Source organism: Marmota monax, unplaced genomic scaffold, assembly GCF_021218885.2.
Source record: "Marmota monax isolate L192 unplaced genomic scaffold, Marmota_monax_Labrador192_F-V1.1 WCK01_AAM20220418_F8-fsc00149, whole genome shotgun sequence".
NCBI lineage: Eukaryota > Metazoa > Chordata > Mammalia > Rodentia > Sciuridae > Marmota > Marmota monax.
Genome location: NW_026693170.1, coordinates 1446169 through 1458755, shown reverse-complemented (window position 1 = coordinate 1458755; position 12587 = coordinate 1446169). Strand labels below are relative to the sequence as shown.

The 12587-nt window shown below is 43.7% G+C and overlaps 1 protein-coding gene across 1 annotated transcript; it reads left to right on the top strand.

The window, feature by feature from the left end:
- Window positions 1-6407: 6407 nt before the first annotated feature.
- Window positions 6408-7115, top strand: LOC124100308 (microtubule-associated proteins 1A/1B light chain 3B-like). The gene has a single exon (XM_046455817.2). The coding sequence runs from the start codon at window positions 6456-6458 to the stop codon at window positions 6819-6821; it is 366 nt and encodes a 121-aa protein (XP_046311773.1). The 5' UTR covers window positions 6408-6455; the 3' UTR covers window positions 6822-7115.
- The last annotated feature ends 5472 nt before the right edge of the window (window positions 7116-12587 follow it).

Sequence of the window (12587 nt, the reverse complement as noted above, 5' to 3'; positions counted from 1 at the left end):
ACTTTAGTATCCTTTCGATGGAACAGAATAGGAAAAAACATTCTGTAACAGTGTACTCTGCAAAAATGTACTCTGCAAATAAAAAAAAAAAAAAAAAAGCTTGCCAGGCTCCCTGGTGCATGCCTGTAATCCCAGTGGCTGGGGAGGCTGAGAGTGGAGGATCGCTAGTTTAAAGCCAGCCTCAGCAATGGAAAGGCACTAAGCAACTCAGTGAGACCCTGTTTCTAGATAAAATACAAAATAAGACTAGGGGTATTGTTCAGTGGTTGGGTGCCCCTGAGTCCAAACCCCAGTACACCCCCCCCCAAAAAAAAAGTGCCAAGTCATGAAAAGCAAGGAAAGATCAAGAAACTGTTACAAGTTGGAGGAGGCAAAGGAGAGATGAAACCTAAATGAAATATGCATCCTGGATTCAATAGAAGAAGGAAATTATTGGGAAAACTGGTAAAGTTCAGAATAAACTTTGTAGTTTAGTTTCAGATGTTAATTTTAGAGTTTTGATAAACATGGCATGGTTAGATGACATGGTAAAATTAGAAGAAGCATGGGCTGGGGTTGTAGATCAGTCGTAGAGTGCTTTCCTAGCATGTGTGAGGCACTGGGTCTCTCCTGAGCAAGAAATAAAACAAAGGTATTGTGTCCATCTACAACTAAAAATATTTTAAAAAATTAGAAGAAGCAGAGTGAGGATATGGGGAACTCTTCAGGACTTTAAGTTGCTGAAGCTGGCATTGAACTTGTGGTCCTCCTACCTTAGCCTCCTGAGTTGCTGGGATTACAGGCACAAACACCTGTGCCTACCTTGTGTACCTATTTTTGCTGAAATGATCTAGCTTGCTCTTTTAATCTTTGTTTCTCCAAATTTGGAAGTTTGAAAGCTCTTATGTCAGTTTCTACTATACCCTGTTTAAAAATTCAAGTTAAGTTTATTTAAAGAACATGCCTAGGGCCTGGGTTGTGGCTCAGTGTTAGCACTTGCCTCACGTGTGTGAGGCACTGGGTTTGATTCTCAGTACCACATATAAAAAATGAATAAAATAAAGATATTTTAAATAATATTTTAAAAAGAACATGCCTGTATCTATCCACATAAGAAAGAATAGTATTTACCCCTCCCTCTGCCCCCACCCCCACTGCACATTGACAAGTCGTTCATATTCAGTTACTTTCCAGCTCCCAATCTGAAATTGTGAAATGATAGGAAATATTTGAAACTTGCATTTCAAGTTTTTTTCTTTCCTTCCTTCCTTCCTTCCTTCCTTCCTTCCTTCCTTCCTTCCTTCCTTCCTCCCTCCCTGTTTTTCTTACTTGCCCTCCCTTTATTTTACTTTTTTTTTTTTTGGTGCTAGGGGTGGAAGCCAGGCCCTCAGGCCTGCTAGTCAGCATTTTCCGATGAAACACACCCCACCCCTAACATTTCAAGTTTTTGCTGATCACCACTTTACATTAAGCATTTCTATGTCAAGTATTTCACTTGGGTGTCAGTGGAAGGTGTCCTGATGGTTGGGGTCCATGTCGAGTCAGGAGGGTCTGAGAACAGCCGCTGAAGCTCACTCTCCCAGGGGGGTACAGAGCAAGGGAGTGTTGGGCCAGGCCACCCCTGCACACCTGGTGGGCAGAAGTCAGGGGTCAGCTCTCTCTAGAGCCCACCTAGGAGTGCAGCTGGGGCAGTGGGCAAAGCCCCGCCCTCTTGCTGGTGAGTGACTGAGCCCTTCATTCCTGGGCTGCTGGCCTTCTGGCAGCTCTGTTCTGGTCCTGGGTTCTCAGGCCCCACAGAGAGCAGCCCCCTCCCCCAGGCCTGCCTCAGTGTTGGTTCCAAACACAAGACGGGTTCCCAGGGGCCAGGGCAGCCCGGCTGTGCAGCACCGCAGCCTGAGCCACCAGATCAGCCACGCTAGGGGTTTGGGGGGTTGTTTCTGTACTTGGGTCCATACAGCCACCTCTCAGGACATCCCAGTCACAGCTCCTGACCTTGACCCAAAAGTGCTAATTGACCATTTCCAGTGATTTGTCACATTTTATTTTATTTTGTCCACTTCTGTTTGATTTTAAGAATTGTTTTCATGTCCCTTTCCTGACATTTGAGGTTCATCCAAATTTTTAATTGTATTTTTTCTCTCTTTAAGAGAGAGATGGGGTAGGGGTAGGGGGAGAGAGAGAGAGAGAGAGAGAGAGAGAGAGAGAGAATATGCCTCTGCTTCTTTGTCACCTTTGCCCTTTCCTTCTCCATCTCTGACTCTTCCTTTTGGTACCAGGGATTGAACTCGGGGGTGCTTAGCCACTGACTCACACCCTCATCCCTTTTTAAAATTATTATTATTATTTCTTGAGAAATGAAAGCAAAAGCAAAAGAAATGGAGACAGACTTCAACAGACCAGCATTGCTTTATTATTAACCAGCAGAGGGGCACATTTTCAGGAGGAAATGGCACCTGGTTACAATAGAGGTCTGATTTCTGTAGAATTAAGTGAGACTTAATCATCATGGCTGAATGTGTACTCAGCCTTAATCACAGACACTTAATCAAGGCAGAGCCTGTTGGTTGGGCATCAGGGAGACAGGTGTAGAACAGGAAGTCAGGAGCTTCAGAGCCGGTTGTTGCTGGGAAATGGTGAAAGTCCAGAGCCCATTATTTTCCTTCTCTCCCTGGGACCCATTGTTCTCCCTTTCTCCCTGGGGGTTATTTTTCCCATATCCTTCAAGAAAGGGCCTCACTAAGTTGTCCAGGCTGGCCTTGAACTTGTGGTCCTCTTGCCTCAGCCTCCTGAGCTGTGCTTCTGACCTACAAAATTAATTATGCTGCATTCAGGGAAGGGGAATGAAGATTCCAGGTTGGGAGGCTCATTCTTTGGAAAGACCAATGTCTGAGAGATGAGTGTTGTGGGGAAGGAAAGGCCTTATTCAACCTGGCCTGGTGGTGTGCACCTGTAATCCTAATGACTTGGGGGGCTGAGGCAGATTTTGAGGCAGGCTGAATTGCAAGTTCAAGTCCAGACTCAGCAACTTAGCAAGGCTCTAAACAATTTGGCAAGACTCTGTCTCTCAAAATAAAAATGTAAAAGGGCTGGGGATGTGGCTTGATGATTAGCCCCTGCTGGGTTCAATCCTGTCTTCTGCAGGGAGGAAGACTTTATTCAGTGATTAAAAATGAAGAGGGAGCTTTGCTCACAATCAGTTTCTCCACTCCAGGGGATTGAGGGCTACAGATGTAGGATAGGAACAGTGATGGGCTGAGAAAGAGCAGGAATAGTTTTTTTCTTTTCTGGGAACAGGCAGAGAGTTTCCTGGAACTTGGTTGCTACCTATTTTCACTCCTTTCATTGTTGTGTTTTTCGTCATGGTAGCAGGTGTCTTTTTCTATGAAGAGGGGAAGGGAGTGGAGAGAAAGAAAGTTTAGATCAAGTTAATTCTGCATTATAGTTCTGGACAAAAAACTTTTCTCAAACATTTAATGGGTCCAAGTAGAATCTGACCCAAAAGTTAAGGCAACAAAGGAGACAGACATGGTGTGAAGACAGAGATGCCAAGTCCTTCATCCTGTTCCAGTCAACATGGGGCATCTTTAGGTCCAAGTGATGAGGCAGTGTTTTCAACAAAAGTGGACTTCAAATGCCTGAGGCATGGCCTAGGCGGCCATCAGCATGGTGACCCACATGTCCAGGGAGTGATCTACTGCAAACTAGTGGGAGACTGATAATGTATTGCCTGGCTGTGTCACCTCCAAAATTAGTGATTTTTAAGTTAGTGCGACAAACAATTTACTTAAAAAGTGGAACTATAGGGTTTATTTAGGTTTTTCCTTGGTGACAGCTTCAAGGACTTGCTATAGTAAACTTTCATTGCACATGATTCAATTTGGAACATAACTTCCCTGTTGGAAATGATATAGTTTATGCTGTATTTATTTCCATGAATTCTGTAGCTCCCTCTAGATTGTGAGTCCTTGGAGGAACGGTGCCCAGTCCATTTTTATAGACCAGCCCAGTGACAGGAACAGCACAGATACTCAGTAAATATTTGATGAATGAATGACACCACAGCCAGGAGCTGGCTTGCTGAGCTGCCTCTGTTTACTACTTACACTTTAGAAGTTTCCATCTAGGTTCCACTTGAACTACTTACCTGGTATTTTCCATCTAAATAAAAGCACTCACATGCCTTGGAGTCTTAAAAGAAAAAAAAGTTGTCATTGTGTTTACCAGCTTTGTATTACTGTGACCAAAATATCTGACAGAAACAACTTAGAGGAGGAAAGATTTATTTTGACTCATAGTTTCGGAGGATTCAGTACACAATTGGCTCCAAGGCAGCTATGGAAGGGTGCAGTAGAGGAAAGCTCTCAGCTCATGACATCATGGAAGCAGAAAAAGAGAGGAAGGGGCCAGAGAGAAGACAAAGCCTTCTGGGGCATGACCCCAGGGACCTACTTCCTCCAACTGGGTTCCACCTCCCAGTAGTCCATTCAGCCATCAGTGGACTAATACACTGATGATGCTGAGAAACATCATGGGCAAAAGAACAGATAGTGTAGGTAATGGATGATTGTTTGGAAAGATGGGGGCTAATTCAAAAGGAAATAAAATGCTAATACCTCCAGAGCACTTCCCCCTCCTCACAACTTGTTACCAAGGTTACCTCTGCCTCCAGGGAATTGCTTCTTTCAGTGCAAGGTGTTGCTAATGAGCACCCCCTGGACAGCCCTTTCCCACCTTTTGGTCATGTAGGCAAGATAAGAGGAGGAGGGGGCATGAGAAGAAAGGAAACCTACAATCTAAAAGGGGCAGAACACCCCCAATCCCTCCAGCACCAGCTCTGGGCCCCCTCCTCTCCAGAGGAGTCTGTGTTTCTACCTGTCTGTCTCTCTCTGTTCTGTTTCTTAAAGAAAACTTACTTTCTGAGCTTGACTCAGCATTTCTCAGGTGTTTAATCTTCAACTCCAGGGAAGCAAGAACCTGATCCTGATTTTCAAGATGTGAATCAAGGTTCAGCCCTTCAAGATGTGTATCAAGGTTCAGTGCTCTAATCACTTCCCAAAATCTCCACCTCTTCTACCACGCGGCCTGCGCAATGGTTTCATTAATGAGGTTCTAGGCATAAAGTTAGTTAGAAGAGATCGAAATAAAACACACAGACTCAGTTACCTTATTTCTATTGCCAGGTCCGAGACGGCTCCCCTCTCTGGCTCCAACCTCTAACCGCCCAGCAGGGCAGCAAGGATTACTCAGGGCTAGCAGGAGAGAGAGAGAGTGAACACGCCAGGGAGTAGCCTTTTATTGGGGAACAAGAAATTCAGGGGATAATTCCATCCAATGAAGGTTGAGGGGGGACTGCACTCCAAGGTCAGGGTCAGTGATTGGGCCCCCGGGGTCAGTGGTCAGTCACACCCCCACACAGACGGGTTCTCTCATCAGGAAAGGGCCAGGAAAATTCCGACACAGCCAGAAGCCTCAGACCCTTAACGGGAGTCGCCCAGTCACGTGTCAGGATGGCTTCCCACAACCTCTGAGCACTTGGGTCTCTTGGGAACTTCCTTTGCAAACCTCTCTTGCTGTGTGACTTATGCCTGATGTGTCCTTCAATTCTTCTTTGGAATGTGGTCCTAGACATGGAGGGCCCTAGCAGAGGTCTCCTTCATTCCTGGAGACCACCTCAGACTTCCATACAGCAACGGCTTCTTTTTGAGTAGAGGGGTCTTCTGTTCTTGGAGACCTCCTTGGATTCCCACGTGGTGACACACTGAATCCTGCTGTCCTGGGCACTTGGCATCCAAAAGAAGTTTGTTGTGAGTCTAAGGCTCCAGGAAGGAAGTGAGGCTGGTCCTCCAACTCCACCTGCAGAGCACGTACACAAATGTGCCTCTGTCCTGCATCTAGAGTTTGAATCTGGAATGTTTCCCAAAGGCCGATGTAGCAAAGGCTTGACCCCAGTTTGGCATTATTGAGAAGTGGTGGAACATTTAACAATGCCAGTGGGAGATCATTGGGGCATGACCCTAAAGGGAATGGTGGGACTCTAGTGTCTTTTTCTTTCACAACCCAGCTCTGAGGTGAACAGTTTTTCTCTGCCATAATGAGTTATCTCACCACAAGCCCCCAAACAATGGAACCAACCAGTTTGTTATGATATCTCTAAAACTTTCAAGCAAATGTACTCTTTTTTTCTTTGTAAGTTGGTTGTCTTAGATATTTGCTATGGCAACAGAAAGCTAACAGAACATTGGTATCCGAAATTGGGATGATCTTTGCTATTGTTATATTCCCAATGATGTGGAAGAGCCTTTGGTTGCAGGAAGAGTTTGGAAATTTTGAGGAGCAGGCTAGAAAAAGTCTAGAATGTAATAAATACAGCTCACTGGGCAATTCTGGTGAGAGCTCAGAACAGAATACTAATAAGAATGCGGGTCGCCGTCGCCAGAGTCGGACCCGCAGCCGCCGAGCCCGGGACCTCCAGCATCATGCCGTCGGAGAAGACCTTCAAGCAGTGCCGCACCTTCCAACAAAGAGTAGAAGACGTGCGACTCATCCGTGAGCAGCATCCCACCATGATCCCGGTGATAATAGAAAGATACAAGGGTGAGAAGCAGCTGCCTGTGCTGGACAAGACCAAGTTCCTTGTGCCCGACCACGTCAACATGAGCGAGCTCATCAAGATAATCAGGAGGCGCCTGCACCTCAACGCAAACCCGGCCTTCTTCCTCTTGGTGAAGGTGAGCGTGTCCACGCCCGTGTCGGAGGTGTATGAGAGGGAGAAGGACGAGGACGGCTTCCTGTACATGGTGTACGCCTCCCAGGAGACGTTCGGGAGCGGGTCGGCAAAGTAGACCAGGACCCTGCGTCCAGCTTTCCAAGCCCTTGCCAAGGAGAAAAAGGGATGTCGCCAACTGAGACTCGTGAGCTCACCCAGACACAGGCCATGGGGCATTTGTGTTCCACCTGGGAGCTTAAGGGGTTGTTTTTGTATTTCAAGCAGAAAAATGGAGCTCCAAGTGAGCACACTCAGCTTTGGGAACCTCATTATTTAACTTAGGCATCTTGTCTTCAAATTTTAGGTGTTTAAAAATAAAATACTTTGCATCCTAAGTTGCCAATAAAATAGACCTCCAAGTTATTTTAATGCTCTTCTTTCCCCAGTAGGAACGTGCAGGGCATTCAGGTTTCCCCGTCTCTCCAGGTCCTACAAGGGTTTCTGCTCAGCTAGAGCAGTCTCCCTAAGGCATCTGTGCCCAGGCCCCAGATGCCTTTGCTTTCACGGAACAGGGCCAAGGGGGCTGTGCAGAAAGCACAGATGCACAAGGCTCAATGTTCCCATCTCCCAGCTGCAGCATGCCAAGAGTCACGCCCCTCCCCCCCCCCCCCCAGCCAGAAAGTTCCCTGGTCTCCTCTCTGCTTAGTCAACACAGGAAGTCACCACTGCTCAGTAGGAAATGGGCCTTGAACTAAACCTTAGATCTAGTTTCTTAAAGCATGTAAAGGGGCATTTTTTTTTTCTATTTTGGGTTGTCCCTGTTCTGAGACCTGACTGGTGCCTGCTTTGTAAGTGACCAGCAGTGTGACCGCAGCAAGCCCACTGCCCTTAGGACACAGTAGAAACCAGAGTGGTGGCCAAACAGGACTGTCACTCAGAGGTGATCCTTTGCCTTTTGGCCTAAAGCCACAGATACCTTTTTCATGGTTAAGTGTGTAATTAAAATGTAATTAGAAGTTGTCAAATCCCGTTAGGGTTCCCCCACTCTACTTGCATGTCCAGTGGGAAGCAACCCTCCCATCCCTAGTTAAATACCCTCCAGATCCAAGCCCTTAGCTCTTCTGGCTGCCTGCGTGGGGGTGTCTCCCTTCCCTTCTTGGGGAGTGTCACCAAAAGACCAGTTTCACAACTTAAGAGTCTTTATCAGGTCACAGGCACCCTTGTGCCTGGAGTCACCCAGCAAGAACTGCACCAGCGAGGAGGAAAGGCCCAGGGCTGTGCCAGCTGCCTGGGCTCCTCGCCAGGGGACCCCACCCACTCCCTGCTGCATGTGTCTATTTTTACATGATGTAAATTCTCAAAGCTTGTTGTTCCCATGGTATCCATCACTGTACCTAGGATTCTCGGGATTACTGTGTGAGCAGTCAGATGTCTCTAATGCTGCTTTAAAAAAACAAAAACAAAAAACATGCTCAGAGGCAATCTTTATTCTGGGGTCTGTAAGCAGATGCATTTTCAGGCATTGAGTGAATAAAGGTAACTGTCATCAAAAAAAAAAAAAAAGAATGCGGACAATAAAGACTATGCTGATGAGGTTTCAGATTAAAGAGGAGACTAGAGGCCATCCTTGCTACATCATGGCAAAAAATTTGAATGCATTTTGTTCATTCCCTGAGATTTTGTAGGAGGCTGAGTTTAATGTTGATGGATAAATTTATCTGCTGGAGGAAATTTCAAATCAGCAAGATATTCAGACAGTAGCATGAGAATTTGAAGGGAAAATGAGGAATGAGAGATGGATAAGTGAGAAATAAAAGACAGAGACCAGGCAGAGATACACACGAGAGTTTATTTGTCAAAGCTGACAAATAAAGGCCATCTCTATAGCAAAGAGAGGCAAAACAGCTTGGGTTCTGGGACTTTTATGGGGCAGGCTCAGGAAAACAGAGCCAGGTGGCTCCTAATGTGGGTGGTTAGGGGTTGGGTTTGTATGAGGGAGTGGTCAACCTTTCTCAGAAATGCCCTTGGATTGGAAAGTGAAACTTTTTTTCTTAAAATGATGGCTGTCACTTAAGATGGCCATTCTGATGCTAAGAAAGGACCTTATAGTATTTCTAGCTGCTTTTAGACAAATTTATAAGAGAATTTAAAGCTGAAGGGAGTAGAGCAGACAGATTTGGAAAATTTATAATTTGGCCAGAGAAGGAGCATGTTTAAAAGCATTGCCAAAGAGGGGAGGGTTTGGTTTCTAGAATCAATAAAGAGCAAAATGCTTTACCCTGGGACAATAAGAAGGATGCTGGAGGCCACTTTGGGGAAAACAGCAGGGCCACTGCACTCATCAAAAGCCCAAAGGTGTAGAAATGCAAATTTGTTTCAAAGACTTTTCAGGCCAAGGACTTCTGAGAAAAGGGCCCCAGTACATTTTGCACACCCCAAATCAATGAGGGATTTTGTTTCTTCATTTTCTCGAATTCACAGGACATTGTGGCTGTAGGTCAAATGGACCCAGGTTCAGCTCCTACTAGTGTCAGAGCTTGGTGACATGCAGTCCATGAGATGCTAGTTTTGCAGGTGTGCAGAATGCAACAGTCATGGAGGCTTCCACCAAGATTTCAATGAAAGCCTGGGAGGTGGCGCAGGGGGCCCCAGAGTGGGAGTCCCTGCAAACATCCCTAACTTGGTGATGAGTGGAGCCATGAGAGTGAAGCTGAGGCTGCACTGGAGACATCAGGGAGACAGATGCAGATGTGGAATGTCTGCAGAGGGACGCCAGCCCAGGACAGTGGCCATGTAGACTGCAACCAGAAAAATCACTGGGAAAAGCCTTGCCAAACCCTTGGGAGCCCACCTCCTGCTGCACAGGACTCAGACTCTTCACTTAGGACTGAAAATGTCCATTGGGTAGCTAAAAAGATAAAGGATAATAATCTTGGCATCTCTGCTTCCATTTTGCATCTGTTCCCTTTGCTTTGTTTGAGTCATTGGATTCCAGGAATAACGGGTCTGATTGATAAGCATCTTGTGATGAGTGGAAATTATCCCCTGCAGGCAACAGCACTGCCGGACCATTGTGGCATAATGACAGACTGGACCATGCTTGACAAAGATTACCTGCTTTTCCAGCTGTGCAACTTCCAGGTACACAGAACCCCAACACTTGCCCCCATTTCTCTTTCTGTAAAACCTTAAGGTCATTGACATTTTCTCAAAGAAGGAGCTAAGTGTGCAGTTCCCCTTGTCTTCCTGGTATAGCTACACTAAATAAAGTTTCCTTTTTGCTTTTCACCACTACTTCTTCCATGTAGAGTTTATAGTGAGTGGCCAGGTGCAATTTGTTGGGAGCCCCAGAGTTGGGCCTCTGGTCCAGGACTCTAGTACCAATTCCACAGTGTGCCTCAGAGGGCAGATGTGGAGCATGAAGATTTAATGTTGGGCTTGTTGATTTTTGATTTTATTTTGGTCCAATCCCTTCTTACCATTCCTCACGTTTGAAATGGGAATGTTCACCCTATGTCTGTCCCACCATTGTACCCTGGAAGAATGTCACTTTCTTTTTGGCTTTTAAAGGAACTCACAGCTGAGTTTGTCTTCAGTCTCAGAGGAGGCTTTGGGCTTGGAATTTTGAGCAACAATAGAACAGTCAAAACTTGAAGACTCTGGGAATAGAATAAATGCATTTTGCATTGTGAGATGGACATGAACCATCTGGGGATGAGTGCTATAGTTTGGATCTGGAATGTTCCCCAGGGAAGGAAGAAATAAGACTGTAGTTTTCACAGATGACATGATTTTGTATATATAAAATTAAGCAGAACTAACAAAAACAAATAAAAACTCCCAAAAACCCTAATAGAACTAAGAAGTGATTATAGCAAGGTTGTAGAATATAAGGTTAATAGACAAAAGACAATTGCTTTCCTACAGACTAGCAATAAACAAGTACAATTTGAAATGCAAAACAATATAATTTATATTAGAACTTCCACAAATGAAATACCTTTTAAATAAATCTAACCAAATGTACATAATATCTATTGAGGAATACTACAAAATTCTGAAGAATGAAAGTAAAGAAGAAGTAAGTAAACAGAGGAAGTATCCCATGTTCATGGATAGAAAAGTTCAATATTATCAAGATATCAGTTATTCCTGACTTGATCCATAGCTTCAGTGGAACTTCAGGAAGAAATCTTGTCAATGTTGACAAACTAATTTTAAGGTTTATTATGGAGATGCATAAGATCCAGAATAGCCTACGTAATACTGAAGAATAGAGAATCGACACTCTGATATCTAGACTTGTTATAAAGCTTGTAATCAACAAAGTGTGATAATGGTGAAAGAACAGAGACATGGACAAATGGAATGGAATAGAGTGCCCAGAAATAGATTCACATAAACAGTCAATTGATCTTTGATAAAGGAGCAAAGGCAATATAATGAAGCAATGATAGGGTTTTTAACAAACGGTGGTAGAACAAGTGGCCATTCATATATACAGACCTCACATCCTTCACAAAATTAAATAAAAGTGGATCATAGTTCTAAATATAAAATGCAAAACTATAAAACTCTTACCAGGCAGCATAGGAGAAAACCTAGATGACCTTGGGTATGGTGATGACTTTTAGATACAACACCAAAGTCATGATCCATGCAAGAAATGACTGAGAACAGTCAAAAATCATTAAAAATAAGTGTTCTGTTCTGTGAAAAAGATGTTAAGAGGTTGGGAAGACAAGCCACAGACTAGGAAAAATATTTGCAAAACACATATCTGGTAAGAAACAGTTATTAAAATTATACAAAGAAATTTTAAAACTCATCAATAAGCAAAAAAACCAACCAATTAAAATGGCCCAGGGGCTGGAGTTGTGGCTCAGTGGTGGAGCACTTGCCTCACGAGATGTGTGAGGCATGGGTTCAATTCTCAACACTGCATATAAATAAATGAATAAAATAAAGGTTCATCAAAACTAAAAAAAATATTGAAAAAAGGCCCAGATTATTATTTTCTTGCTATGGAGTTATTAATATTTTGGGTATTATCTGCTTATTAGAAGCATAATTTGAAAATATTTTCTCCCAATCTGGGGATTGATTGTTTCTTCACTCTGCTAATTCTTTACAGTATAGATTTTTTTTTATTGTGATGCAAACTCTCTTGTCTGTTTTTGCTTTTGTTGCCTGTGCTTTGGGAGTATTATAAAAAAAAAATCATTGCCCAGATCAGTGTTGTGGATCTTTTCCCCATGTTTTCTCTTTACAGTCCTGGGTGTTACATTGGAGTCCTTTATCTATTGTGAGTTGATTCTGAATATATGGTGTGAGATAAAGGTTTAGCTTTTCCAGCAGCATTTATTGATGAGACTGTCCTTTCCCCCGTAAGTTCTTGGGAGCTTTGTCAAAAATCAATGAATTATAAGTCCTTGGTGTTTTGTTTGGGCTTTCTATCCTTTTCATTAGTTGATGTGTCTTTTACTGCAGTACCATGTTAATCTATAGTGAGCAGTATCAAATGTGTTTTCCTGGAGTCTGAGGTTGAGAGAGGGGATTGACTATAAGGAAACATCAGGGAGCTTTTCAGGGTAATGTAAGATATTCTATCTTGATTGTGGTGGTACATTGCACTGGTATAGTCAATTTATCAATGCATATTCACATGTTCAATTAAAATGTTAAAGGTAAACCATACTTTTATAAAGTTGATTTTAAATCATACATGTGTAATTTGCAATAAAACATACAGGGAATTTTGAGAATTCTTCAAAATATTTAGAACCTCTGGTTGAAATTGCTGCAACATTGCAAAGCAAATGTTCACAGGGTCAGAAATGGAAATTAAAATCATCATCATCATCATCATCATCAGATTTGGCACTGTTTTTATATAAATGTT